Below are 27,250 nucleotides of genomic sequence, written 5' to 3'. Positions count from 1 at the left end.
TAAATCAATGAGTTTCTGAATCAAAAATTCCTTTAAGTTTTACAGAATATGAAACAGATTATAAAACAAATTCGAAATTCAACATTCATTCTTCCAGGGGTGCATATTAGGGTGGAGGATCACGTTATTCAGAATTCGATGGCTCTAAAAATGCCGTTGTTTTTCACAGTGCCAGAAACATACATACATTCACGCTTATCGCAAACCGTGACTTTAAATTACATCTACAGCGATTTGTTATAATACTGCTTTTATACCAACACTCAGATGAACTCTTATTCGATTATCAATGTTTCGCTGAACCACAGCTTAAGACTATATTGCATGGGCGGCAAGGGAAGCAAATATTGATGACCTGACAATGAATCGTTGGACGGCCCCTTTGTTTTTATTAAGGGATAAAACAGCATTCTCTCCCAGCTTGGAGGTATTTCCAAACCTGTCTTATTTTCCCCATTGTAAAATAATAGTGACTTATTTTCCGTTTCCTTTTTTCAGTGCCCTTCTTCCCGTTCCTGTTTTTCGGGGTGACTTTTTTTTCCTACAACCGTTGTTACGAGTTTGAAATATTTCTTTTTTTGAACTTTTGTGGTAACGCTGCGCAAACGCGAGTGGAGATCATAGAGCTGTAATGTACTAGAGAGAGGAACGGTAACTCTGAAGGGGAACAGGAATGCGAACCACGTGACATTTGGAACATTTCCCAAATCATATTTCCCGCGAATCTTCCTTACCATTACAGTTCTATGGAGAATTTGTGAGAAGCAAGTGTTTTGCGTGTAAGCGCATTGTTTCGGACTTCAAAAATGATATTTCGTGCTCCGCATATGGATGTAATTCCAGATATGTGAAAGATGGAGGAATAACATTTCACAACTGATCTTTTTCTAATGTTTTAAAACCTAATATTATAAAATGTAGAGGTTTTTTATCCACTCTACTTGCCTTTTTCTAATAAAAAATAGATTTTCTAATTTTATATAATATATGCATACTTGAAATAACATTTAAATAAAAGTATCTTAATATATATGTATGTTTCTAATAACTGCTTTCTGAAAAAAATGTTAAAATTTTAGTAATACAATATAATTTTAATTAGTCTAGTATTCTGCTTTGGCGACATTTTTTATACGCCAACAGACTGCTTTGAATGCGTTTGTTTATATATTCTTTGTATGCGTTTGCTCATGCGGACATGTGCGAAGTAGTAATGTATGTATTTAATACTTGGTAATGTTGATGTAACACTGTGTAAAAACTGCATAAAATTATGTTTTTTTTGGGGGACATGAATGACTTTATTTTATCCCCTTTTCTTGCATCCAAATATAACAAATTTGTTCACCTTCAATCACGTATTTTCTTTCTTATATCATGTTTCTGGCATTTATTCAAATATTAAGAATTTGTTAAGTATTAAGAAAATAGCAATTATATAGCAGTTAAATTTCAAAACTTTAATAGTTTTAAGTTTCTTTTTAAAAATAATGAACATTATTTAAATTTTACCTTCTAAAATTATTTAAAATAAGTGCGACTACATTGTGCAACGTGTAGTCGCACTTATTTTAAATAATTTTAGAAGATAATATATATATATATATATATATCGTGATGATTTAACTCCAGTCCCAGTTAAAACATTATTAACATTTTGCTTTCAAATTACTTCAAAACATCTTTCAAAATATAACTTACCAGTATGGATGCACACTTTTAAAATAATTCTACTTTAATTAAACTTAGGAGATAATATAATCAATTAATCAATACTGTTTAGGAAATAAATTATATATATATATATATATATATATATTTTTTTTTTTTTAAATGTGCAAACATGTAAAAGATTTAATTCCGGAACTAATCTACAATATCATTTAAATTCAGAAGCATAAGCAAATCAAGTGCAAAATCTATCCATGAAAATAATTTAATAAATTAATTTAATAAATTAAAATTAAAATATTATATTTATACTAATTTAATAAATTAAAATTAAATTAAACATTTTTTTTTTTTTAAATGCATATGTGAATGACCGTAGAGTAGGCAGGAGACAGACTTATCAAGGGGAAGTTGCCTCCAAAACTAACTCCCCTATCATTCAATTCGTGTTTCGTCATTCATGCAGGGAAGGGTAAAAGTCAAAACCAAAAGTAATTCCAATAAAGTGGCACCTCTAGAAATCAATATTTAAGTATTAACATTTAAGAACCAAAGTTTAAAAAGGAAAGTCTTTTGAGTAACAAGAAAGTAAAGTCAAGAATTAAACCCTTTCCCAAAAAATTAAATCCTTCAAAATGAATTTTTTATAAAATAATAAAAAAATCCAGAAACCAATGTATTTTAGTAATCCTTGTCTACAGAAACTTAAATTATTTTGGCTTTTTTCCTTTTTTTAGAATTTAAATTTTTTTTTTTTTACTTTTATAAGTATTTGTTAAGAATTTAAATTTGTTTAAATATATTTAAATTTGTTTAAATATATATATATATATATATATATATCTGCTAGTAAAAGGAAGTCTTAATTTACCACCTTTTTGTTTCATAATTTAATTATTTACCACTCTCTCTCTTCCTTTTAACTTATATCTGCTATCCTGTCTCCACGAGAACTACGTTCGGCATTTCCTTACCTGCAGCGCTCCTAGAAGCACCAAAGTTCGATAGCCGAAACACAACCTGCGATTTCGCAGGTTAATCGCGGCAAATAAAGCAAGTTGGAGTTGGAGATTTTAACTTATATCTGCTATATTGACATTCATTTTTAGTTAATTTTATTTAATATCTTTCTCACTTTGATTTGCCTACTCTGTAGTTCTCTGTAATACACCGTATTAACATTAAATTTCCTTTTCGTATTAATATTAAATTTCCTTTTCGTATTAACATTAAATTTTCTTTTTTGTACTATTTTCTGTTTTCACTCATTCTTCTTATGTTATCTATTTTTTTATATTTTTTCTGTCCTAAGTACTAAAAAGGCCTTCTTTTTTATTTATTTATTTTACTTATTTATTTTTTAGTTTGCTATTAGTTTATTATTTATTATTTAGTTTTTTATTTAGTTATTAGTTTATTATTTAGTTTGTTCTCTCCAGTTTTTTTTTATTTTATTTTAAATTTTGTAGACGCCGATGGACATATTGCAAAATATTATTCTACAGCATGAAAATTATTTAAAATAAAGTTAAATTTTAAAATAAAGTGTCCAATTTTCGGGAAATTATTAATTTTGGCTGGTGTTTATCGATCTAACCTCTTCTGCAAATTCAACGGCAGCTTCTGCGAAATGACGTCTTTCCAAGTTCGCTTTTCGAACTGAAAGAAACGAGAGGAAAAAATCGCCAGCCATGGCGATAGTACGCCAAAGTCTGGATTCAGTTCCATTTCATGCCCAAACTCATACAGCTCATTCCTGTGCCACTTTTTCACCGGTTTTGAATGGCGATGCTCCGTCTAGTATATAACAAGTCTATGGTGCCAGATGGCTCAATTAGCGAAACGCAAAACGCTTCTTGTTTTTATTCACTTAATACAAACAAAAATGTTCTTCTCTCCACGGTCATAGTTTAAGGCAATCCAATGGGGAATGGTTAAAGTTAAATGCGTTATATGATTCAGCCTCGATGCGAAATTTAATAACTGAGGAAGCAGCTGATTTATTAGGCTTTTAAAGATCGAGATGTGGAGCAGATTTAATTGGATTGAAAAATAATGTAGTTCGGATTACGGAAAAAATTTGTACGCTCATAGCTAACGACGAAGAATCTTTCAGTAAGGAACTCGAATTCTTAATTTTTCCAGAAATTGCTGGAAATGTTCCAGGTGAAAACATAGATGTCAAAAATTTAAAATTGCCAGAAAATATGAAATATGCTAATCCTAAATTTTAATTACCTAAAAAAATATCGCTTCTTTTGGGAGGTGACGTGTTTTACGAATTATTAAGGGGAAACCAAATACAGTTAAGGGGTAATTCTGTCACTTTCATTGAAAGAGTTTTCGGATGGATGGTTACAGGTTCTATTCCCGTCGTGTCTCCAAGTAATTCTCGATGTTATTTTATACAAGATGGTGTTGATGAGGGTTTAAGACAATTCTGGGAATTAGAATCAATTGGTGTCCTCTAAAGTGTACACTCAGATGAGGAAGCTAGGGCCATAACACTCTTTAAGAATTCTGTGTGTTATAAGGAGGGGAGGTACGAAGTTGGGTTAGCATGGAAGCGCGACTTTAAGGAATTAAGTGATAACTTAGCAGGTGCCAGGAACTTATCAGGTGCCAGGAGACGACTAGTACATTTGAATAGAAAATTTGAGAAATGCTCAGAACTTTGTAACGACTACCGAGAGATACTGAATGATTATGAAACTCAGGGTATCATTGAAAAGGTTCCAAATGACAAGGTAGAAAGTGATAAGCCCTGTTTTATCTGCCATTTTCAATGGTTTACAGAGACTACGTCAGTTGCAAGAAACGAATCGTTTTTGATGCCAGTGCACATGAACAGGGTGATCTTTCTCTGAATGTCTGTTTATACGCTGGACTTAGCCTTAACCCTCTGATATTCAACATGCTTCTTCCGTTTGAATGCGGTGGTTGTCTTAGCAGATATCGAGAAAGCGTTTTTGCAGATATCTTTGCATGAAAAGGATCGAAATGCATTACGATTTCTGTTTTTAAGCAAAAACCCAGGTACAAATGAACATTATGATATCCAGATTTTCAGATTTTGCCGTGTTCTGTTTGGCGTCTAGTCCTTTCTTGCTGTCTGCCACCATTAAAGAACACATCGAAAAGTTTCGAGAGTTGCATCCCACGACGGTGGAAATGCTCGATAAATGTTTATATGCCGACGATTTTGTTCGAGCTCTCGACAACGTCTCATATGCCTTTCAAATGTCATGTGAAGCCAAAAGGATTATGGCTGACGCAGGAATGAATTTATGTAAATGGAGTTCCAACAGCAAGGAACTGTTACAAATATGGGAAGACAAGGGGTTCAAAATCCATCCCATTCATTCCGAGGCCAGTCCTACTGACAAACTACAAAAGGTTCTCGGTCTTCCATGGCACGTGTATCAAGACTACATCACTATTGATGTGAAAGACTTACTCGAGTATAATAAAGGAGAAAGAGTTACAAAAAGAATTGTGTTAAAAACAGCGAGAAAATTGTACGATGTGCTTGGTCTTCTAACGCTGTTTACAATTAGACTCAAATGTCTATTCCAAGAACTGTGGCTTAGGAAGTGTTCATGGGATGCAGAACTTCCAGCAGACCTTCTTCAAACGTATACTAAATGGAAGCTTGAGTTATCTGATATTACGAACTTACAAGTCCGTAGGATGATCCTCGACGGTAGCCTAGGTGATGCCAACGAACTTCAAATCCACGTCTTTTCCGATGCCAGCCAAAGGGCATACGGAACTGCAGTATACTTAAGAGTTAAAAATGTTGACAAAATCTCGGTAAACTTAATTGCTTCGAAGAGTCGTGTTGCCCCATTAAAGAAACTGACTCTACAAAAACTTGAACTCATGGGGGCTTTACTCGCAGCCAGACTTGCGAAAGAGGTGGAACAAAATGTAAAACGAAAAGGGACACCTACAGTTCATTTTTAGAGAGACTCCTAGATCACATTGTTCTGGATTAAAGGACCTCATCATAAGTGGAAACAGTTTGTTTCCAATCGTGTGAAAGAGATTCAGGCTCTTAGCAATCCTGAAGTTTGGTCACACATACCTGGTAAACTAAATATAGCTGACCTTGTCTTAGGTCTTAGGTCCCCGCTTATTCAATAGGTATATGACCCTGAAGTCTTTACCTACCTATAACTGTCCTTAATAGGAATCCTAAAAGTGAAAAAAAATTCCAAGTATTGGAATAAACCTGTACACTTGAAGTGTTGAATGACATCCAATGTGGCAGTACGTAACAGTGGCATAACTTGTAAAATAGCGATGAAGCATATCTTTCACATCGTAAAAGAATTTTAACACATCTGTAGCATAAAAACTTTGCATAACTTTCTCCTCGTAGGTACTACGGCTGAGTGTCCTCCTTCCTCCGTGTCTTGGAGCAACAAAATAGCGTGGGTATAATAGTTGAGGCATATAACAGTAGTGGGCGGAGCATAGTTGCACTGACCAAACGTTGAAGTTTTATGCACATAAGACAAATCAAAGTCCTGCCACCGGGGCGCAAAGTCCATATCGCTTTGCAATAATTAAGCAATAATTAAGTAAATATAAACACGAGTAAACAATGAAAAGTAGAAAAAAACATTAAATTCACTATGTACATCGATCACCATGACTCGTTATGGTGTATCGTTCTTGGTCTTTTGCAGCGTTGAATGACTGTATAGTCATAATCTCCTATGCTACCTACAGCTTCATTTTCGTGATTATCACATTTGGTGTAGAAATTATGTGAGGCAATTAAGATATCGCTACCATGCTGATGCTGCGTACAATAAAATCGGTCTTATTGCTTGAAGATAGAGAATTCTCTTAGTACTTAGTTGTAATTTTGAATGTCTCCCTATTAAGGCATAAATAGACGTAAGAGCTTTGTGAGCTTTTTCACGAGTATACATAATATGCGGCCTGAATGTAAGCTTATCGTCAAGAATTACACCAAAGTATTTAATATTTTTAACTGTAGGTACTGTGGCACGATCTAGTGTTATGTTGTTTACTTCTTTGAGGTTGCATCTAAAAAATATGACTTGAGACTTGTTTGCATTGGTTTTGATCTTCCAAGCGTAAAACCACTTAGTGAGGATATTAACGGTTTTTTGAAGCTTATCTCTTGCTCTGATGGGGCTAATAAAACTGCACATGTTTGCGGTGTCATCCGCATAGCAAGCAAAAGTAGTATCTGGGATATTTGGCATATCGTTGATGTATAGACAAAATAATATTGGCGAAAGTAAACTTCCTTGCGAGAGAAAGGCCTGAATAACTTTCTTCCTGGATAAAGTATCTTTAATTTTAACCTGAAAAGTTCTACTGTCTAGGTAGCTGAATATTGTCGTAATAAGGTCCGGTGGGAATTGATAATTTATCATTTTGACAAGGAGGCCAGCATGCCAAACCTTGTCAAAAGCCTTCTCGATGTCCAAAAATAGGGCAGCAACAGTCTCTTTCTTATTTAGATGTTGTCCGATAATTTCTGTAATTCTTGTGATTTGGTGTAGTAAAAATCCTTTCCTTATTTCAATATAATGAATATTGAACTTGTAGGATAAATAAAGCTAATTTTTCAGAATAAACAAAATACTTTTATTTAAATTTTAAAACAGAACCAAAAAAAAAAAAATAAATACTGCAGCTCTAAACTATCAAAATTTTAAACTCTTAACTACTGCAGTTAAAACTCTTACAACTATTAAAATATTCAAAATCCTAACTCTCTAAAAATATATATATATATAAAAATCTTTCGAATCCTCTTCTTGTTGCCACACTGTAAAATGCAAGTTCTTGTCCTATTATTTATATTTCACGTTCTCTTTAAGTCACGATCTTCACAAGTCATGATCTTTACAAGTCACGATCTTTACAAGTCCCCCCACAAGAAGCACATTCGTCACCGTAGAGACAATGTTGCTTAGAGTTCATTGAGAGAGAAAGAGTTAACAGCTAACCTTGACAAAGCATCAGCATTCCCATGTGAACTTCCTTTGCGGTATGTCACAGTCATGTTATAACGTTGTAATGCTAAGGCCCAACGAGACAGTTTAGCACCATGAGGGGCGCTTTGGGTCAAGTAGGTGAGGGGATTGTGATCAGACACAATCTGCACTTCGGCACCGAAAATCCATGTGTCAAATTTTTTCAAGGCTTCGATGACACAAAATGCTTCTCGTTCGATGGTTGACCATCGTTGTTTACAGGGCGTTAATTTCTTGCTGAAAAATGCTATGGGCATTTCTTTGCCATGTTCGTCGTTTTGAGCTAAACACGCTCCAATTGCGAAAGCAGATGCATCCGTATAGAGTTGAAAGGGCTTGCTGATGTCCGGAGTATGCAGAGATGGCATTTTAATCAACTCTTCTTTAAGTTTGTTGAAAGCTGCTTCTTTTTCAGAGTCCCATGGAATATTATTTGGAACACTCTTCTTTGTAAGGTTTGTTAGAGGTAAAACAATCTCAGAAAAATTTGGGATATAATCCCTATAGTAGCTTGCTAGCCCTAAAAGACTCCTGACTTCTTTTTTAGTGGTAGGCTTAGACAGATTTCTGATGACTTCTACCTTCTCAGGATCTGGAGAGTGAGTGCCAGGTAAGTTTGATCACGGTAGCTGGTCCTTGCCACGTGTTGAGCAATTTATGTGATGATGATGGCATTAACACGAGGACTTTGTCCCCAACATTGAAAGTCTTTTCTTGAGAACGTAAATTGTATCTTGAAGTGTACTCTTCTTGAGATATTTTGGAATTTGCTGATGCAATGTCATGAGCTTTTCTTAATTTTTCTAAAAGATCCTGTAGATAATTTTCAATTGAACGGGAAGCTGTAACTGGAATGCTACGTTCACCTGTCCATATCTCTTTCAGCAAAGATAATGGTCCTGGTGGTATTCTTCCATATACCATTTGGAAGGGAGGCAAACCAGTGGTGCTATGTGGCACTTCTCTGTAGGCAAACAGGAGATAGGGAAGATTCAAATCCCAGTTTCTGCCATGTTCTTGGATATTTTTGTTCATCATCTCTTTTAAGGTTCTATTCCAACGCTCGACGGCACCCATACTCTCGGGGTGTCCTGGAGTGGAGAATCGTGGAGACACACCAACTAAGTTCTCAAAGGCTCGGGTGAGTTTGGCTGTGAAATTAGTTCCCTGGTCGGAACAAATCACTTTTGGAAATCCAGTTTGAGTAACAACCCTCATCAAAACGTTGCATGTTGTTTTCGCACTTATGTCTTTGACGGGGGTGGCTTCTGCCCATCTGGTGCATAGGTCAACTGCACATATCACAAACCGATGAGCCCTCCTGGTTGGAGGTTCTAATGGCCCGATACAATCCACGCTCCATACTTCAAAGGGTGTTTCCGGTCTAACAATAGGTTGAATTGGAATTCGATCTTTGTACGTAACTGTTCTCCTCAATTGGCATTCCTTACAACTTTCACAGAATTTTTTAACATCTTGCTTAAATAGTAGGCCAAAAGAATGAGTACTTGATTCGTTGAATTGTCTTTTTCTCACCGAGGTGGCCGGCAAGAGGGATTTCGTGTGCCATTCTTAGGACTTCCCTTCTTTTTTCTAAAGGTAACACAACTTGCTTAATGTTTTCACCACAGATATATTCGGAATGAAGTAATATGCCATCATCGAAAGTATATGAATTTTGATTTTTATTTGCCCATTCAAAGCATTTTTTCAGAGTTTCGTCTTGTTCTTGATGTGTCTTGAATTCTAGTCTTACTCTATTCGTTGTTTTCCCAGACTCTATGTTTTCTTGGGAAAGCTGATTAACAACAGCCAAATTTGTAGTATTTTCTTCAACTGGTAACGGTTTATCATCTGTCTCTTTGTACTCTAAGGGGGATGCATCCCAATAACGATCACAGTTAAACAGTTCGATATTCCCACAGAGTGTTTCATAAGCTGAAGAACTCGATAGCAAATCGGTAACTAGCTTTTTTGAAACAGCACACGTAATGGACACTCTACCGTGAAAATCATCGTCAATTTTCATCTGGAAAATCTTTAGTGGAGTAATTTCGTTTTCACCAAAAGCAGAAGATATCTCTATTTTACTTTCTCCTTCGCAAGGTATGTTGTCAACCAATTCCTCACGGACTACTGAGATTTGTGCTCCCGTGTCTACGATTCCATTTAAAATAATATCTCCACATTTAACTTTGACAAGTTTTAATTCATCTATGTTTCTAGACACGTCCACTGATTTTGAGACAGGAATAGAGATCTTGGCAGTTAGCACTTCTGGTTTTTCTTTTTCTGTAAGGGGTGCTTGTGTTAGTATTAAGTTGTTTTGTGCTGTTGCAGAAGCACTTCTTGGTATCCGATTTTTGGTACATAACTTAGATGTATGACCTTCTTTTCCACAATTATAGCAAGTTAGTTTGAAACTAGGCTTTTGTGGTTCGTCACTCTTACGGGATGGGTACACTCTTGGCGTGTTTTCAGCGGACAGCGATTTATTTCTGAAAGCTCTTTCTGGAAGTGGAGAATGAGGTTGCCATTTTTTATTAGTTCTGTCTGCTGATGGATTACCACCAGTCCGTTTTGAGATATTACGAACACTGTCATATTCGTCAAGTTTATCAGCTAATTTGGTTGGAGAAACGAACTTCGCCCAGTCGTCAAGAAGATGGTCTCTTACTTCATAGGGTACTCTTTTCTTAATTTGGTCAGTAATAATCAAGTCTTTTAACGCGGCAAAATTTGTGATTTCAAGACCATTGATCCATTCTTCAAAATAACTTGCAATTTCGTAGCAAAAATCTCTCCATGATTTTTCAGCGCTCTTTTGGTGCATCACAAATTTTTTTCTAAAGCTTTCAGGGTTTAATTTAAATCTCTTCAATAAAATGGCCTTAATGTACTCATAATCTTCAAAATTTTCTTCAGATTCCCTACCAATTAATTGAATGATTTCAGATGGCATTAAAGTCAATAAACATGAAACCCAATCTTTAGGATCAATCTTTGTCCTTTTAGCTTGTCTTTCAAATAAGGATAAATAAATCACAATATCATCGTGTCTTAAATTGAATTTGGGAATAAGCTTAATTAAATCAAAATTATGATGTCCATTTTCATTTGTTGGTGGAGTTTGTGTTAGTCGAACACGAGATTCAATTTCGAGTTTCCTCAATTCAAACTCCATTTGCTCTCTTTTCTGCTGTGCTTCTAATTCTTCTTTCCTTCGTTGTTCCTCAATCTCTTCTTTCCTTCGTTGTTCCTCAATCTCTTCTTTCCTTCGTTGTTCCTCAATCTCTTCTTTCCTTCGCCTTTCCTCAAGCTCTTCTTTCTCCTTTCTTCGCTATTCCTCAATCTCTTCTTTCCTTCGCCTTTCCCCAAGCTCTACTTTCTCCTTTCTTCGCTGTTCCTCTTCTTTTCTTTTCCTCTCTTCAATAATCGTTAAAAACACTTCTTTAGCAAATGCTTCATCATATGTATCACTTTGAATTATTTCATTTTTTATCGCCACGATTTTCATACTTGGATCTACTTGAATTTCTAATTCAGCAGCTAAAGCCAGCAAATCCTCTTTTTTCCCACGTCCCATAAAAGCCATGTCTCGATTTTATTCAGCCAATAGACTCTTAGTTTTTTTAAATTTAAAAAAAAAAAAAAAAAAAAAAAAAAAATTTTCTCTTTTCTTTTTCTATTTAAAATATAATTCACAGTGAATTTAATTTTATTCGGTACAAAAATCAATCAGTGGAATCAATACTTAATGTGTTGTTCACTTACTCTGGCGAGTCAAACGAAATTACATCTGAACACTGGCGTATTCATTACTTTGACAAGTAAATAAACTAAGATTCCATGACGGAAACAATAATTAACTTTTCATAATCTTAATTAATTATTTTACGTTTACAAGGTAAATTGAACTCTCACCTGAGTTATTTTGGTTCGTAATTATATGCGGGTAAATCCCGATACTGTCGACTGCGCCAGTAAAAATCCTTTCCTTATTTCAATATAATAAATATTGAATCTTGTAGGAAGAATAAAGCTAATTTTTCAGAATAAAAAAAATACTTTTATTTAAATTTTAAAACAGAACCAAAAAAAAAATAAATACTGCAGCTCTAAATTATCAAAATTTTAAACTCTTAACTACTGCAGTTAAAACTCTTACAACTATTAAAATATTCAAAATCCTAACTCTCTAAAAAAAAATATATATAAAAATCTTTCGAATCCTCTTCTTGTTGCCACGCTGTAAAATGAAAGTTCTTGTCCTATTATTTATATTTCACGTTCTCTTTAAGTAACGATCTTCACAAGTCATAATCTTTACAAGTCACGATCTTTACAGGTGTACTGTAGAATGACCTGGTCTGAAGCCAAACTGATAATTCTTTAGCAAGTTGTGACTTTCAATGAAGTTATTAACTCGATTTACAATAATACGTTCAAATAATTTAGCAAGAGTAGGGAGCAAGCTGATTGGTCTATAACCGCTCGTAGTTGACCCGTTCCTGGTTTTCTTATGACGATAATGGTAGCGTGTTTCCCGATACGAGGAAAATAGTTCAAATTTAAGCAGGCGTTAAAAATTTTTGTAATGAGGATTATCCCTTTCCTGTTCAGGTTCTTGATGGCTTTGTTACCAATTACGTCATAACCGACCGCTTTCTTTGGGTTCAAAGTATCAAGACAATCTTTTACTTGTCGGGGGGTGATGAGATACAATAAGCTGCGGCTATTAGCAGCAATGTAATCTTTTACATGGTTCTCGATGTTAACATCACTTGGGTTGGGGTACTGATTTAACGTGAATTGGCCTTCGTAATCGCTAGCGAAGATGTTTGCTATATCTTCAGCTTTATGAAAAGCCTGGTTGTTATGTTTAATTGGGCCAATGTTGTTCTCCTCCTTTCTGAGCGCTTTACTAATTCTCCAAACAGTAGAATCTGTGTGGGATAGGCTGTCTACAAAATTTTCCCATGCCTCTGAGCGATACTTAATCATCATGAGCCTAAGTTCTTTACTGCAGTTATTAAAATTTCTTCTATCCTGCGGATTTTGAGTTCTCTGAACAATCTTCCGAAGTCTGTTTTTCTCTTTAATTTTTAATCTGATGTTGTAGGGGAGGGTTATGTCTTCATTTTTAACAAACAACGCGTTTTTTAAGGCACTCTGGATTTTAATATTTAAGTTTTGTATAGCAGTGTCTATCTCTTCTTTTGAGTTAAGATTTGCGTTAGGAATGATGTTATTATTAATTTTATTCTGGTACTGAATCCAATTTGTCCGAGTCTTCATGGGTGGTAATCCATGTCGTAACTCGTAGAGGGTAAAACGAACAGGTAAATGGTCGGAGGATAGATCATTGTCCACACTGAGATAAGGCTGTTGCGAAACATTAAAAGTAAGCATAATATTCAAGATATCAGAGTTGCTGCGAGTCATAGGGCAATACGTGTGCTCCGTAGGAGCAAAAATTTGTACATTATTGTTTATTATGTAGTTATATAACACAATTCCATCTTGGTTGTTTGTCCTGCAGTTCCATTTTGTATTTTTACAATTCATATCACCTGCGATGATAGTAGGATGACCCAACCTTGCAATATAATCTAAATCCTGCGTATTGAGCGAGTTTCCGGGTGTCTTATAAATCGAAACTATGAGATATTCTACTCCTTTGCTATTCAGAATACATGCACATGCTTCTATGCTGTTAAAAATGGGTAACGCGAATTTGCAGCATTTTAGGTACCTTTTGGCAGCTATGGCGGTTCCTCCACCACGGTTATGTATTCGGTCGCTTCTAAACACATCGAAGTTTGCGATCTTTAGGGAGTCAGTCGTCCTGAGATGCGTCTCATTAAAAAGAACGATATCTAAACTATGCCTGTTAATGTAGTCTTTAATTTCAGTTACTTGATTTTTTATGCCATTACAGTTAAAGAACTGTTAATTATTAATAGTTAAAGAATTTTGCATAGTTAATATGCCTACTGTTACATGCTAAGTTGTTTTGGATGTGATTATACATGACTGTTCATATCAAACATCTTAATGGCTTCAAGAGCCACGCTTAACTTATTCATCTGGTCATCTGCTTCTTTAAATTGTAGGTACAGAGAGTATAAATTTTTAATAAATCTATTAAAACCTTCAATATCGTTTTCGTCATTATATTGAGAGGTTTTTCCTCCTGGCTTGGGTTTATTTCTAGTTATCATCGGTGCGGCGGCTGCTGCGTATGTTTTGGAGTGGGAGCCTTTTTCTGATTGGCTCTCAGTTGAGCGAGTATAATTTTTCGCTTTTTCAGTCATGGCACTGGGTATGATTTTCTTATTTTCAAAGTGTTTGGGAGAATGTACCATATTTCCAGGCCTCTTGGGGCAATCAAGACTACACGCTGCGTGCGAACCGCTACAAAGGACACACTGGGCTGCATGTTCTTTTTTATTTTTATATGGGAATTCGAAAGATTTATGCGATTCAGTACAGCTACACATCGCGGTTCGTTGTGACATGCCTTCTGTGTATGCCCGTACCTTTGGCAATTAAAACATTGCGTTGGTCCGGGCCTACCTTTGTAAGATTTTATAGTAACCTTCATATCACATAAGTATTTAACTGGCCATTTTTTCTTACGCTCGTCATTACGGGGGGTTTCAACATAAAAAACAGGCAGCTGTGTAGCAATACCGTCTCTCATTCTAGTGATGGGTTTGACTTTAATTATCGGTATTTTTTGAGCTTCTAACTCTTCTTTAATTTCGTCAGCCTGGTAATCCGTGGTGAGTCCTTACGCTCGTCATTACGGGGGGTTTCAACATAAAAAACAGGCAGCTGTGTAGCAATACCGTCTCTCATTCTAGTGATGGGTTTGACTTTAATTATCGGTATTTTTTGAGCTTCTAACTCTTCTTTAATTTCGTCAGCCTGGTAATCCGTGGTGAGTCCTTTTATGACCAATCTGTTACATTTATTTGAGTTTAACAAAAAGGTGTGATACGGAATTCCCTCCTTTTCTAATTTATCCTGCACCTTTTTATAATCGTCGGCGGAGCTTAGTTTAAGAACCATATTTTCGCCTTCTTTTTTGCATTCAAATTTTTCAATTTTTAAGTTATCTTTTAATTCTTTCCTAAAATCCTTCCAGTTAATGGTCTTAGTGATAACTAGCGTGGGAATTTTCCCAGCATACTGTCTGGGTTGAATGAAGGCATTTGGGTTAGGGGTAAGCTTATCTTCTTCCAGGACATTGTCCTTTTCCATTCTGTTGCCATCTAAATTTACTTCTTGTAAGGAATTGAATTGATTTGCAGATTTTAGCGGGGGATACGTTTCGTTCGAACTGCTACGTTTCCTACCGCGTTTTGAAACGGGTGCATCCTGCCAACCGTTGTCTGATTTTTGTGAATTTTGCCTATTGTTAGTATTAGAAAATGCCTGATTTAGAACTTCTACACCATCTTTGCGATATATCACATAATGTTTCGCTTCCAATTCGGCTCGCATAGAGCAGACATTTTTCCTGTTCCTCGGTAATACCTGTCAATTCCTTTAGTTCTTGAAGTTTATCAACATCTTCTTTTAGTGCATAAAACTGCGCGAATAAAGCATAAAGCGATCCGGGTTCTCCTTCCTCCATGCCGAACAGCAAGTCACCGAACCCACTAAGTAATACGGTAAAACATTCGGGTCAAAATAAAATAGTCTCTTACCGATAGTCAAGACGAGCAGTCGCCAAGGTTCACAAGTCCACGTACGTCTTCTCCGGGAAAGAAAGTCCACTCACACACAACACTACTTCCCGTATCCTGTCGTGCTGACCTTGTAACAAGAGGAGCTAGTGTAAAAGATCTTAAAAAAAAAAAAAAAAAAATTAGACCTGGTGGTGAGGTCCTGAATTCTTAAGAAAAAATGTAGTCTCAGTATTTCAGGGTAATAATTCTGTTCCTGAAGAATATTATATTTCAGAATTGAAAAAAAGGTTTCTGTGTAGAAGGAGATATGCCTGTGTGTTTTGCTGTAACTAACCAGAATGTTTTGTTTTAGAAATGATAGAAATATTCGATTAAGAATCCAATCGGCGGGGAGTGTTACGAGTTTGAAATATTTCTTTTTTTTTTTTAACTTTTGCGGCAACGCTGCGCAAGCGCGAGTGGAGATCGTCTAGGCAACGAGGAAGAGAGTTTCACTCTCGACCTACGCAGTCATTAAGCAACGATACTTCTGTTTTCGGTACGAAACAATGTAACTGTAATTTCTGTAATTGTAAATAATTCTGTTCATTAAAGTTTGTGTTGTAAAACTAACTTACAGTCTACTAATTCGACGGATACACGCAACAACCGTTCTACGAAGAGGGGGATGAGATAGCTTATATAAAAATGCCTGAAACGTCGCAGTGATTTTGCCGAAAAGAAGACTGGTTTAACCATGACTTGAGGAATAAATTCATTTTGTTCTTTACTCTTATTTTTTTTTTTTTTTTCGTCAGAGATTGTAGAGGGGGTACCGACCGTTGCATGCAGTATATGTTTAATAAAACTTCATTTTCAAACAGTTAAATGGAAATTTATGAAAAGACAAATTTTTGGTTTCCGTGCGATTTGAGCTACAGTGTTACCTCCATCAATACGCCATCCTGTCATACTACATAAAAATAACACTTTTTAATAAAATATATACTTTTTCATGATGAATTTGAAACGTAACGTAGGACAAGGACAACAATTGCACAGTTGCACAGGGAAAGAAAACATTAAAATGTGCATAGAAGTGTACCAAGGAGCTAATTAATATTGAAAAAGGATTAATGTAATACAATTATAAATTTTTAAAATTTGCAATGTTTTATATAGCAAAATATTTTTGTTGTTATCATAGTAACCCTATTCATAACAGACTGATTAAATTTGCAAGTTTAACTAAAGTATTTGCGCTCTGCCGAATGCATTTTAAAAACCTCGTTAGTTTATGACAGTTAAAAAAAGAAATGAAAGCTTTCATATTTTATACTACGACCAAAGGAGCGTTTTTTTTTAACATTTTGCGAGTTACCTTTATTTATTAAATATTATATTCTTCGCACTTAAACCATAAAATTCAGTTCAAAAGCAATATCACAAAATATTTAAAAACAGCATACTTTAAGAATTTCCATTACACAATTTCGCGAGCTGGAGATAAAAATGTTTTTTTCCCGTACAGTATGTTGCCATTGCTCGCTTTGAAATTGTTGAATTTGTTAATCATAAATTCGTTAATGTTTTACAAAATTTGAAACAGATAATAAAACAATTTCGAAATTCAAATTTCGATCTTCCAGGTGCCCATGTTCGGTTGGAGGACTACGTTATTCACAACTCGATGGCTCTAGGTACCGTTGCTTATTCATAATGCTATAAACATTCATGCATATCCTTCATAATTTGTTCCTTTAAAGACAATATTGGATGGCAACAGTTTGATAAGTTAATCGTCGCAAAATTTGTTTTAAAATTAATAGCACTTCTGGGCTAACGCCCTTTGGGCTAAAAAGAAAAAGGTAGCTGCATCTTCTTCGGAGCCCAGCCATTTAAATCCGATTTCCTTTTCTATTATTTATTAATTAATTAAAGAAGGAAGGTAAAAAAAAAAGAAAAGAAAGAATGAAAATATCTGTAAGATTCCAGATCTTAACAGTCTCGCTAAAGGGCTTTGTTACGGTATTTTACGGGCTCGCTGTGCTCGCAGACTGCTGTTACACTCACTTTAACTAAAAATTTTTTTTTAAACTTTATTATTAAGCATGATTTTCTTGGAACTTATGCCGTATACAATTCAAAAGAAAAAATAACAAAAATTTTAAAAGCAGCATGGCAGTGTATATTTAGCATTACATACGCAGCCTTAAGTGTTGGCTTTATTTTTCTGTTGTTTCCTTCTTTTCTCAGAAATCTCAGAATTCTTCTTTTCTCAGAAATTTCTTTCATATCAATGTTGACTTTCCTTATAAAGATGGCTTTTTTTCCCTTTGTCCTTTGTCCTTGTCCTTTTATTATTAATGTTTTCTGGGTCTACTTCATTTATTAATTATCACGTTCTTGGCGCTTACGCCACATAAATTTCGATTCAACAGCGAAGCTCAACATATCAATTTTGAGCTTTCTTATTACGATGGCTCAACAAAATTTTTTTGTCCTTTCATTATTAATGCTTTCTGTGTCTACTTTATTAATTATCACGTTGTTGGCGCTTACGCCACATGAAATTCGATTCCGCGGCAAAATCACAAAATATTTATTAAAAAAAAAAAAAAAAAAAAAAAAAAAAAAAACTTATTTTTAGAATTCTGGATAGGCAGTCTTGAACGTTGGTGATAAAAATGCTTTAATCCGAAAGGTTTTGCCACTGCTTGCTTTCAAATTGTTGAGTTTGTTAATGAAAAATTCGTTAAAGTTTCCAAAATATGAACAAATTCGAAAATATAGGCAAGAAAACAAATTCGAAATAAAAAACTAGGACTTCTCAGTGCCCGTGTTCGGGTGGAGGAATACGTTATTCAGAATTGGATGGCTCTAGCTAACGTTTTTTCTTCATAATGCGAGAACCATTCATGCAGATACTTCATGATTTCATTTCTTTAAGTATAATACGGGGCGACAGCACTTGGTGGCAACAATTTGAAAACTGATACGCCGTTTATAATGAAATCAGCGAAAAATGTACCTTCCAGACTAGCATCCCATTCGGTAGTACGTCACTTTTGAAGTAATAAATATTCGGAAAAGTCCGAATTTTACATATATTCAGCAAAATTCGGCACTTTCTTGACCCCATATATTACATATGGAATTAACTTGAACATCAGCTTTTGGTTTTTGTGTTGAGAGTACTGAATGTTTTTCTTTTTTCTTAATTTCTTTAATGTTACGAAAAATAAAGAATACCCAAAATTCTTGCAAACATTTTATTGCAGAAAATAATTTTAAAATAATTCATAAATACTATTTTCTAGATACCAGACAGAGGTAAATCTGAGGAATATTTAAATTTAAAATGTTACTACAATTTAGCACTGTTTTCGAAATGGATATGTGATTAGAAAATTATTTCAGTGATAATAGCTAACGTTTATAATCGATGAAAAATACATTCATCGTCAGCTTCGGCAGTCAAGGGTTCAAAGACATTAGAAAAAAAACCTTAATGAAGAAATGTAAAAAAAAAAAAAAAAAAAAAAAATTATAACTTATTCGTAATGTTCTTCTGCAAAACAAATTCGTATTTTTCACAGGTTTATTTAATAATCTGAGCGATATGCTTCTTCTTGTTCATTAGTATATCCATGAAACAATGATAACGCTTGTTCTGAATCTGTTAAGAAAGAAAAAAAAATGTCATGAAGATAAAAGGCATAATAATTCATAATAAAATAAAAAATATATGGATATGGAGAAGTGTGGTGGACACCCATTGTTCAACCATTGGCAATGTGGGTGTTGTTCAGCCACACTAGATATCCAGATAATTATACCCCACAGGACTTACAGGAGACCCTGCCAGGCGTTGCTTGCAATGCTTTGTATTTTACCATACCTCGGGTAGTGCCTTTCTTTTCCCCTTAAATATACATAATAAAAAAATATAACTATTACGAACCACATCGTACATCTTTAACAGCCTCACGCAAAATAATAAATGGCGATTTCTGAACTGGCGACTGCCATACTGGTTGCAGGTCAAAAGTCGTCAAAGCACGAGGAAAAATTCAAACATATCTGTTGTTAATTAGTATTTTTGAGCATGAAAACGTGTGGTAAATAGTTTAACTTTTAACAGAATTTAGTTAAGTATTTATGGATCTGAAATCATTATTAATTTAAACTTTTCAGCATGAAAATTTGAAATTTATTGTTTCCTAAAGACAGAATTTCACACAAAAGAAATTTTGTTATTTAAGGGAAAACAGTAAATATAATCACAACTGAACAGTATAAATTCAGAAAAATTTTATTCCTTTAATGCACCATCCAATGCTTTAATCCACCATCGAATTCCATTAATGGAATTCGATGGTGGTGCGAGGTATTATTACATTCTAAGAGGAGGGGGAAGGCATTACAGCGTTTCACGGTTTAAATCATTTTGATTCTCTTCCCTCATAGTTCTGAAATTTACACAATCTTGAGGATTAGGAGGGCAACTAGCTGGCTAGTGCAGTGGTCGGGAAACTGCTGCTCGCGAGCTACACGGCTCAGGCAGGAATCAATTTGGACTATGTGCGGCCGAGTGAAATGTCGGTCTTGTTCAAGGAGGTTAGAATCAGTGGAGTAAGCCTTTCCCGCATGTCCCATACAATGAAAATGAAACCACTAAACGTCAAAGTATGACGTCAAGACTTATCATGGCCGCTGCCATAGTCGGACTTCTGGTTGATTTTGCTTACTTTCTGATCGCTGTTATCTACATGTTAACTATTCATTACTGAACGTTTATAAGGTCTCTCGTTCTAATTTTATTATTTAATATAAATGAATTTTTACTTAGTATATAGAAAATTCACAAGAATTGCAAATAAATGTTTCAAACTGAATAAAATATAATTACATGAAAATGTGTAAACTTAGGTCTTAGGTCCTCGCTTATTCAATAGGTATACGACCCTGAAGTCTTTACCTATCTATAACTGTCCTTAATAGGAATCCTGAGAGTGAAAAAAAAATTCCAAGTATTGGAATAAACCCGTACACTTGAAGTGTTGAATGACATCCAATGTGGCAGTATGTAACAGTGGCATAACTTTGGCAAAATAGCGATTTAAAGAATAATGAATATATGATAAAATCGAAAAGACCAGTGAATATTTCAATGGTTATTTTGTGCACATTACGCCTAAAGAGACTTGATATTTGCTTGAAAGATATTTGCTCCCAAAGTCAGTGTAATTTTATTTAACAATATGTTTCGTAGTCTTATTCGTACGCTGTACGGCGGCCATGATAAGTCGTGACGTCACTTTGCTGACATTTCCTTCGTTTGACTTAAATGACGTTATGCTTACATCATTTGCCCTAACCTTGTTCGTTAGCAAGAGTCTTGAGCACCACACATGTGACAATTTTGATGCCCCGAATTTTGATGGAAGGCACCTCGGAAACACTACCAATATAACCACAGACCCTAGGACTTAACGAGTCTCTCGGTGTAATTATCATGTTGGCAGATGCCATCTAATACCTGTTATCCGCGGCTACAGCTAGCAGGCAGGATGACACTTTTAACAATTCTCCAAAAGGTTATAGGGCCGCATATACATACAATTTTATACAGACATTTTTACGTAAAATATACACATTTTCAATGCTAGGATGTTAAATATAGCTGTTTGTTATTACTTTACTTAGCAGTTACATTTCCTATTTGTTGGATATTACTAAAGATTCATTTTATTAAACAATTTCAAAAGGTTGCTTTGCAAAAAGGTAAGAGCACATTACTAATTAAATACAAAATTTAAAATTTACAGTTGCACAAGGTTAGTAGATCCCGTTATGAATTAAATACAAAATTCACACTTTTATATAAGCAGTTACAATAGAATCGATTAAAATCAGTATGCTCAAATGACCAAAGTAAATGTAATTATTATAAAACTATAGCTATATACATTAGAAGTTACATAACTGTTGAATAGATAATAATAAATCTGCCTATAGGACTTTTAGAGGATAACATATAATTTCTACTTTCTTTAAAACAAAAAATATACGGATGATTGGACTAATCATCCAAATGTATTAGATTAATAACACTAGATGTGTTTTTAGGAATACAAAAATTAGGGAAGCAAAAATACAGTGTTACTATTCAGTTGACATAAACACAGTATTTGTAAACATGATTAAGAATATATTATAGATACACTAAAATAATTCTCCTTCAGGTCCACAAGATGCTACAACAGAATTTCTAATTAGATATAAACGCTACAGGTTTCACGAAGAAAGGAAGGTAGGAAAAGTTTAGTCCCAACTGGTATATTATGGTGCACCAGATTTTATGGTCTGTGACAGCTTTTTAAGCGCGGTTTTATTTTCTAATAAATTTTCAATCCACATGTGCCAGTTACTTTCACCGGTATTTTTCAAATGTGCTTGAGAAGTATTATTACTGAAGTGAAACAAAAAACGATCTGGATCTCCCACTTTACCGCAGCTGCTGTTATCCAAGTTACGGAGATTAAATCTTTTAAGGTAACTCGGAAAAGGACCGCGGTTCGTTAACATATTTCACAAGTGCATATTTGTATAGCCACCGAGGGAGTGGCTTCTAGGATGGACCAATGGGAATCCAGTAATATTTCTGTCATGTCACATGACCTTTCGCTTGCTTTAAGATTCAAGCAAGATGGTTGAAAATATTTCGTCACGCGATTTTCTGTACAAAAAGCATAGTCGACTTCTGAAAATTTTCATTGTGAAGTTAGATCAAATATAAGCAATTGTGAAGATTTCACTACTTGGTTGAAAGAATTTCAAATAAATACAAACACATGTTCAGTTCAGTTCAGTTATCTGATTTAGACAGCATTTAGCAGCACACTGCTTTAACTGCCTGTCATGGTATTGGCCTAAGGTTTGTAAAAATGAGAATAAGGCGGTAACGGCCGCGCCGCTATAGGCGGAGCTAGAATAATACATGAGTGCACAATGAAATTTAGAATTTAGAAGTGCATCTGGGAAACCCGTTAGAGCTGGCAACAAAATATGAAAATATATTATGTAGTAAACTAGGGATGAACAATCATAATTAAACCACTAATACTTTGAATTTCATGATTTAGATCAATTGGCACTTGCCAAGCTGAATTGCAATGAGTTCTACCCAGTGCGTGTGGCTTGAAACGTCGTAGGGCGGCAGCAGTCACGTGAGGAGTCACCCTCCCGTAAACTGACTTCTACCAATGCTTCTTGAAATTTCATACACCGGTGGAAAAAGAAAAAGTACTTGCAGGTAAGCACAGTCAAATAATAAAGTGAAAATGAAGAATTCACACTTAAAAGCACACAATACTTGTAAAAACAAACACATGTCTTAGGTCTTAGGTCCTCGCTTATTCAATAGGTATACGACCCTGAAGTCTTTACCTATCTATAACTGTCCTTAATAGGAATCCTAAAAGTGAAAAAAAAATTCCAAGTATTGGAATAAACCTGTACACTTGAAGTGTTGAATGACATCCAATGTGGCAGTATGTAACAGTGGCATAACTTTGGTAAAATAGCGATTCAACATCTGAAGCATAACTTTCACATCGTAAAAGAAATTTAACACATCTGTAGCATAAAAACTTTGGCATAACTTTCTCCTCGTAGGTACTACGGCTGAGTTTCCTCCTTCATCCGTGTCTTGGAGCAACAGAATAGCGTGGGCATAATAGTTGAGGCATATAACAGTAGTGGGCGGAGCATAGTTGCACTGACCAAACGTTGAAGTTTCATACACATAAGACAAATCAAAGTCCTGCCTCCGGGGGCGCAAAGTCCATATCGCTTTGCAATAATTAAGCAATGATTAAGTAAATATAAATACGAGTAAACAATGAAAAGTAGAAAAACATTAAATTCACTATGTACATCGATCACCATGACTCGTTATGGTGTATCGTTCTTGGTCTTTTGCAGCGTTGAATGACTGTATAGTCATAATCTCCTATGCTACCTACAGCTTCATTTTCGTGATTATCACATTTGGTGTAGAAATTATGTGAGGCAATTAAGATATCGCTATCTAATGGTTTGATTTTCATTCCACGATGTATTGCAGTATTTCTTACAAACCACGGCGAGTCTGTGATAGTTCTAAGAAATTTTATTTTGCAATCTTTGCAAAATCTGACGATTTGATCTGGCTGTAGCGGCCCATGCTGATGTTGCGTACAATAAAATCGGTCTTATTGCTTGAAGATAGAGAATTCTCTTAGTACTTAGCTGTAATTTTGAATGTCTCCCTATTAAGGCATAAACAGACGTAAGAGCTTTGTGAGCTTTTTCACGAGTATACATAATATGCGGCCTGAATGTAAGCTTATCGTCAAGAATTACACCCAAGTATTTAATATTTTTAACTGTAGGTACTGTGGCACCATCTAGTGTTATGTTGTTTACTTCTTTGAGGTTGTATCTAAAAAATATGACTTGAGACTTGTTTGCATTGGTCTTCATCTTCCAAGCGTAAAACCACTTGGTGAGGATATTAACTGCTTTTTGAAGCTTATCTCTTGCTCTGATGGGGCTAATAGAACTGCACATGATTGCGGTGTCATCCGCATAGCAAGCAAAAGTAGTATCTGGGATATTTGGCATATCGTTGATGTATAGACAAAATAATATTGGCGAAAGTAAACTTCCTTGCGGAAGACAGGCCTGAATAATTTTCTTGCTGGATAAAGTATCTTTAATTTTAACCTGAAAAGTTCTATTGTCTAGGTAGCTGAATATTGTCGTAATAAGGTCCGGAGAAAATTGATAATTTATCATTTTGACAAGGAGGCCAGGATGCCAGACCTTGTCAAAAGCCTTCTCGATGTCCAAAAATAGGGCAGCAACAGTCTCTTTCTTATTCAGATGTTGTCCGATAATTTCTGTAATTCTTGTGATTTGGTGTACTGTAGAATGACCTGGTCTGAAGCCAAACTGGTAATTCTTTAGCAAGTTGTGACTTTCAATGAAGTTATTAACTCGATTTACAATAATACGTTCAAATAATTTAGCAAGAGTAGGGAGCAAGCTGATTGGTCTATAACCGCTCGTAGTTGACCCGTCTTTTCCTGGTTTTGTTATGACGATAATGGTAGCGTGTTTCCAAATACGAGGGAAATAGTTCAAATTTAAGCAGGCGTTAAAAATTTTTGTAATGAGGATTATCCCTTTCCTGTTCAGGTTCTTGACGGCTTTGTTACCAATCCCGTCATAACCGACCGCTTTCTTTGGGTTCAAAGTATCAAGACAATCTTTTACTTGTCGGGGGTGATGAGATTTTCTACGCTGCGATTATTAGCAGCAATGTAATCTTTTACATGGTTTTCGATGTTAATATCATTTGGGTTGGGGTACTGATTTAACGTGAATTGGTCTTCGTAATCGCTTGTGAAGATGTTTGCTATATCCTCAGCTTTATGAAAAGCCTGATTGTTATGTTTAATTGGGCCAATGTTGTTCTCCTCCTTTCTGAGCGCTTTACTAATTCTCCAAACAGTAGAATCTGCGTGGGATAGGCTGTCTACAAAATTTCCCCATGCCTCTGAGCGATACTTAATCATCATTAGCCTAAGTTCTTTACTGCAGTTATTAAAATTTCTTCTATCCTGCGGATTTTGATTTCTCTGAACAATCTTCCGAAGTCTGTTTTTCTCTTTAATTTTTAATCTGATGTTGTAGGGGAGGGTTATGTCTTCATTTTTAACAAACAGCGCATTTTTTAAGGCACTCTGGATTTTAATATTTAAGTTTTGTATAGCAGTGTCTATCTCTTCTTCTGAGTTAAGATTTGCGTTAGGAGTGATGTTATTATTAATTTCATTCTGGTTCTGAATCCATTTGGTCCGAGTCTTCATGGGTGGTAATCCATGTCGTAGCCCGTAGAGGGTAAAACGAACAGGTAAATGGTAGGAGGATAGATTTGTATTTTTACAATTCATATCACCTGCCATGATAGTAGGATAGCCCAACCTTGCAATATAATCTAAATCCTGCGTATTGAGCGAGTTTCCGGGTGGCTTATAAATCGAAACTATGAGATATTCTACTCCTTTGCTATTCAGAATACATGCACATGCTTCTATGCTGTTAAAAATGGGTAACGCGAATTTGCAGCATTTTAAGTACCTTTTGGCAGCTATGGCGGTGCCTCCACGACGGTTATGTATTCGGTCGCTTCTAAACACATCGAAGTTTGCGATCTTTAGGGAGTCAGTCGTCCTGAGATGCGTCTCATTAAAAAGAACGATATCTAAGCTATGCCTGTTAATGTAGTCTTTAATTTCAGTTACTTGATTTTTTATGCCATTACAGTTAAAGCACATAAATTTTGCATAGTTAATATGCCTACTGTTACATGCTGAGTTGTTTTGGATGTGATTATACATGATTGTTCATATCAAACATTTTAATGGCTTAATGGCGTTAGAGCCACGCTTAACTTATTCATCTGGTTATCTGCTTCTTTAAATTGTAGGTGCAGAGAGTATAAATTTTTAATAAATCTATTAAAACCTTCAATATCGTTTTCGTCATTATATTGAGAGGTTTTTCCTCCTGGCTTGGGTTTATTTCTAGTTATCATCGGTGCGGCGGCGGCCGCGTACGTTTTGGAGTGGGAGCCTTTTTCTGATTGGCTCTCAGTTGAGCGAGTATAATTTTTCGCTTTTTCAGTCATGGCGCTGGGTATGATTTTCTTATTTTCAAAGTGTTTGGGAGAATGTTCCATATTTCCAGGCCTCTTGGGGCAATCAAGACTACACGCTGCGTGCGAACCGTTACAAAGGGCACACTGGGCTGCATGTTCTTTTTTATTTTTATATGGGCATTCGAAAGATTTATGCGATTTAGTACAGCGTACACATCGTGGTTCGTTGTGACATGCCTTCTGGGTATGCCCGTACCTTTGGCAATTAAAACATTGCGTTGGTCCGGGCCTACCTTTGTAAGATTTTATAGTAACCTTCATATCACATAAGTATTTAACTTGCCATTTTTTCTTACCCTCGTCATTACGGGGGGTTTCAACATAAAAAACAGGCAGCTGTGTAGCAATACCGTCTCTCATTCTAGTAATCGGTTTGACTTTAATTATCGGTATTTTTTGAGCTTCTAACTCTTCTTTAATTTCGTCAGCCTGGTAATCCGTGGTGAGTCCTTTTATGACCAATCTGTTACATTTATTTGAGTTTAACAAAAAGGTGTGATACGGAATTCCCTCCTTTTCTAATTTATCCTGCACCTTTTTATAATCGTCGGCGGAGCTTAGTTTAAGAACCATATTTTCGCCTTCTTTTTTGCATTCAAATTTTTCAATTTTTAAGTTATCTTTTAATTCTTTCCTAAAATCCTTCCAGTTAATGGTCTTAGTGATAACTAGCGTGGGAATTTTCCCAGCATACTGTCTGGGTTGAATGAAGGCATTTGGGTTAGGGGTAAGCTTATCTTCTTCCAGGACATTGTCCTCTTCCATTCTGTTGCCATCTAAATTTACTTCTTGTAAGGAATTGAATTGATTTGCAGATTTTAGCGGGGGATACGTTTCCTCGTTCGAACTGCTACGTTTCCTACCGCCTTTTGAAACGGGTGCATCCTGCCAACCGTTCTCTGATTTTTCGCTATTGTTAGTATTAGAAAATGCCTGATTTAGAACTTCTACACCATCTTTGCGATATATCATATAATATTTTGCTTCCAATTCGGCTCGCATAGAGCAAAGACATTTTTCATGTTCCTCGGTAATACCTGTCGATTCCTTTAGTTCTTGAAGTTTATCAACATCTTCTTTTAGTGCATAAAACTGCGCGAATAATG

At 35.3% G+C, this 27,250-nt stretch overlaps 1 protein-coding gene across 1 annotated transcript in view; it reads right to left on the bottom strand.

Annotated features, from left to right (window-relative positions):
• Positions 1-18,635: 18,635 nt before the first annotated feature.
• Positions 18,636-27,250, bottom strand: part of LOC118205674 (cubilin-like) — a 70,833-nt gene continuing 62,218 nt past the window's right edge. The window contains exon 14 of the mRNA XM_085826321.1: positions 18,636-19,052. Within this exon, the coding sequence (XP_085682447.1) occupies positions 18,979-19,052 (74 nt within the window). The 3' untranslated portion in view covers positions 18,636-18,978. The remainder of the gene's footprint in view (positions 19,053-27,250) is intronic.

This window comes from Stegodyphus dumicola, chromosome 11 (assembly GCF_044657685.1).
Source record: "Stegodyphus dumicola isolate Sdum_Otavi_A_Nest chromosome 11, ASM4465768v1".
Lineage (NCBI taxonomy): Eukaryota > Metazoa > Arthropoda > Arachnida > Araneae > Eresidae > Stegodyphus > Stegodyphus dumicola.
Note: the sequence above shows the minus strand (reverse complement) of the source record. Positions and strands in the feature narration are given on the sequence as shown.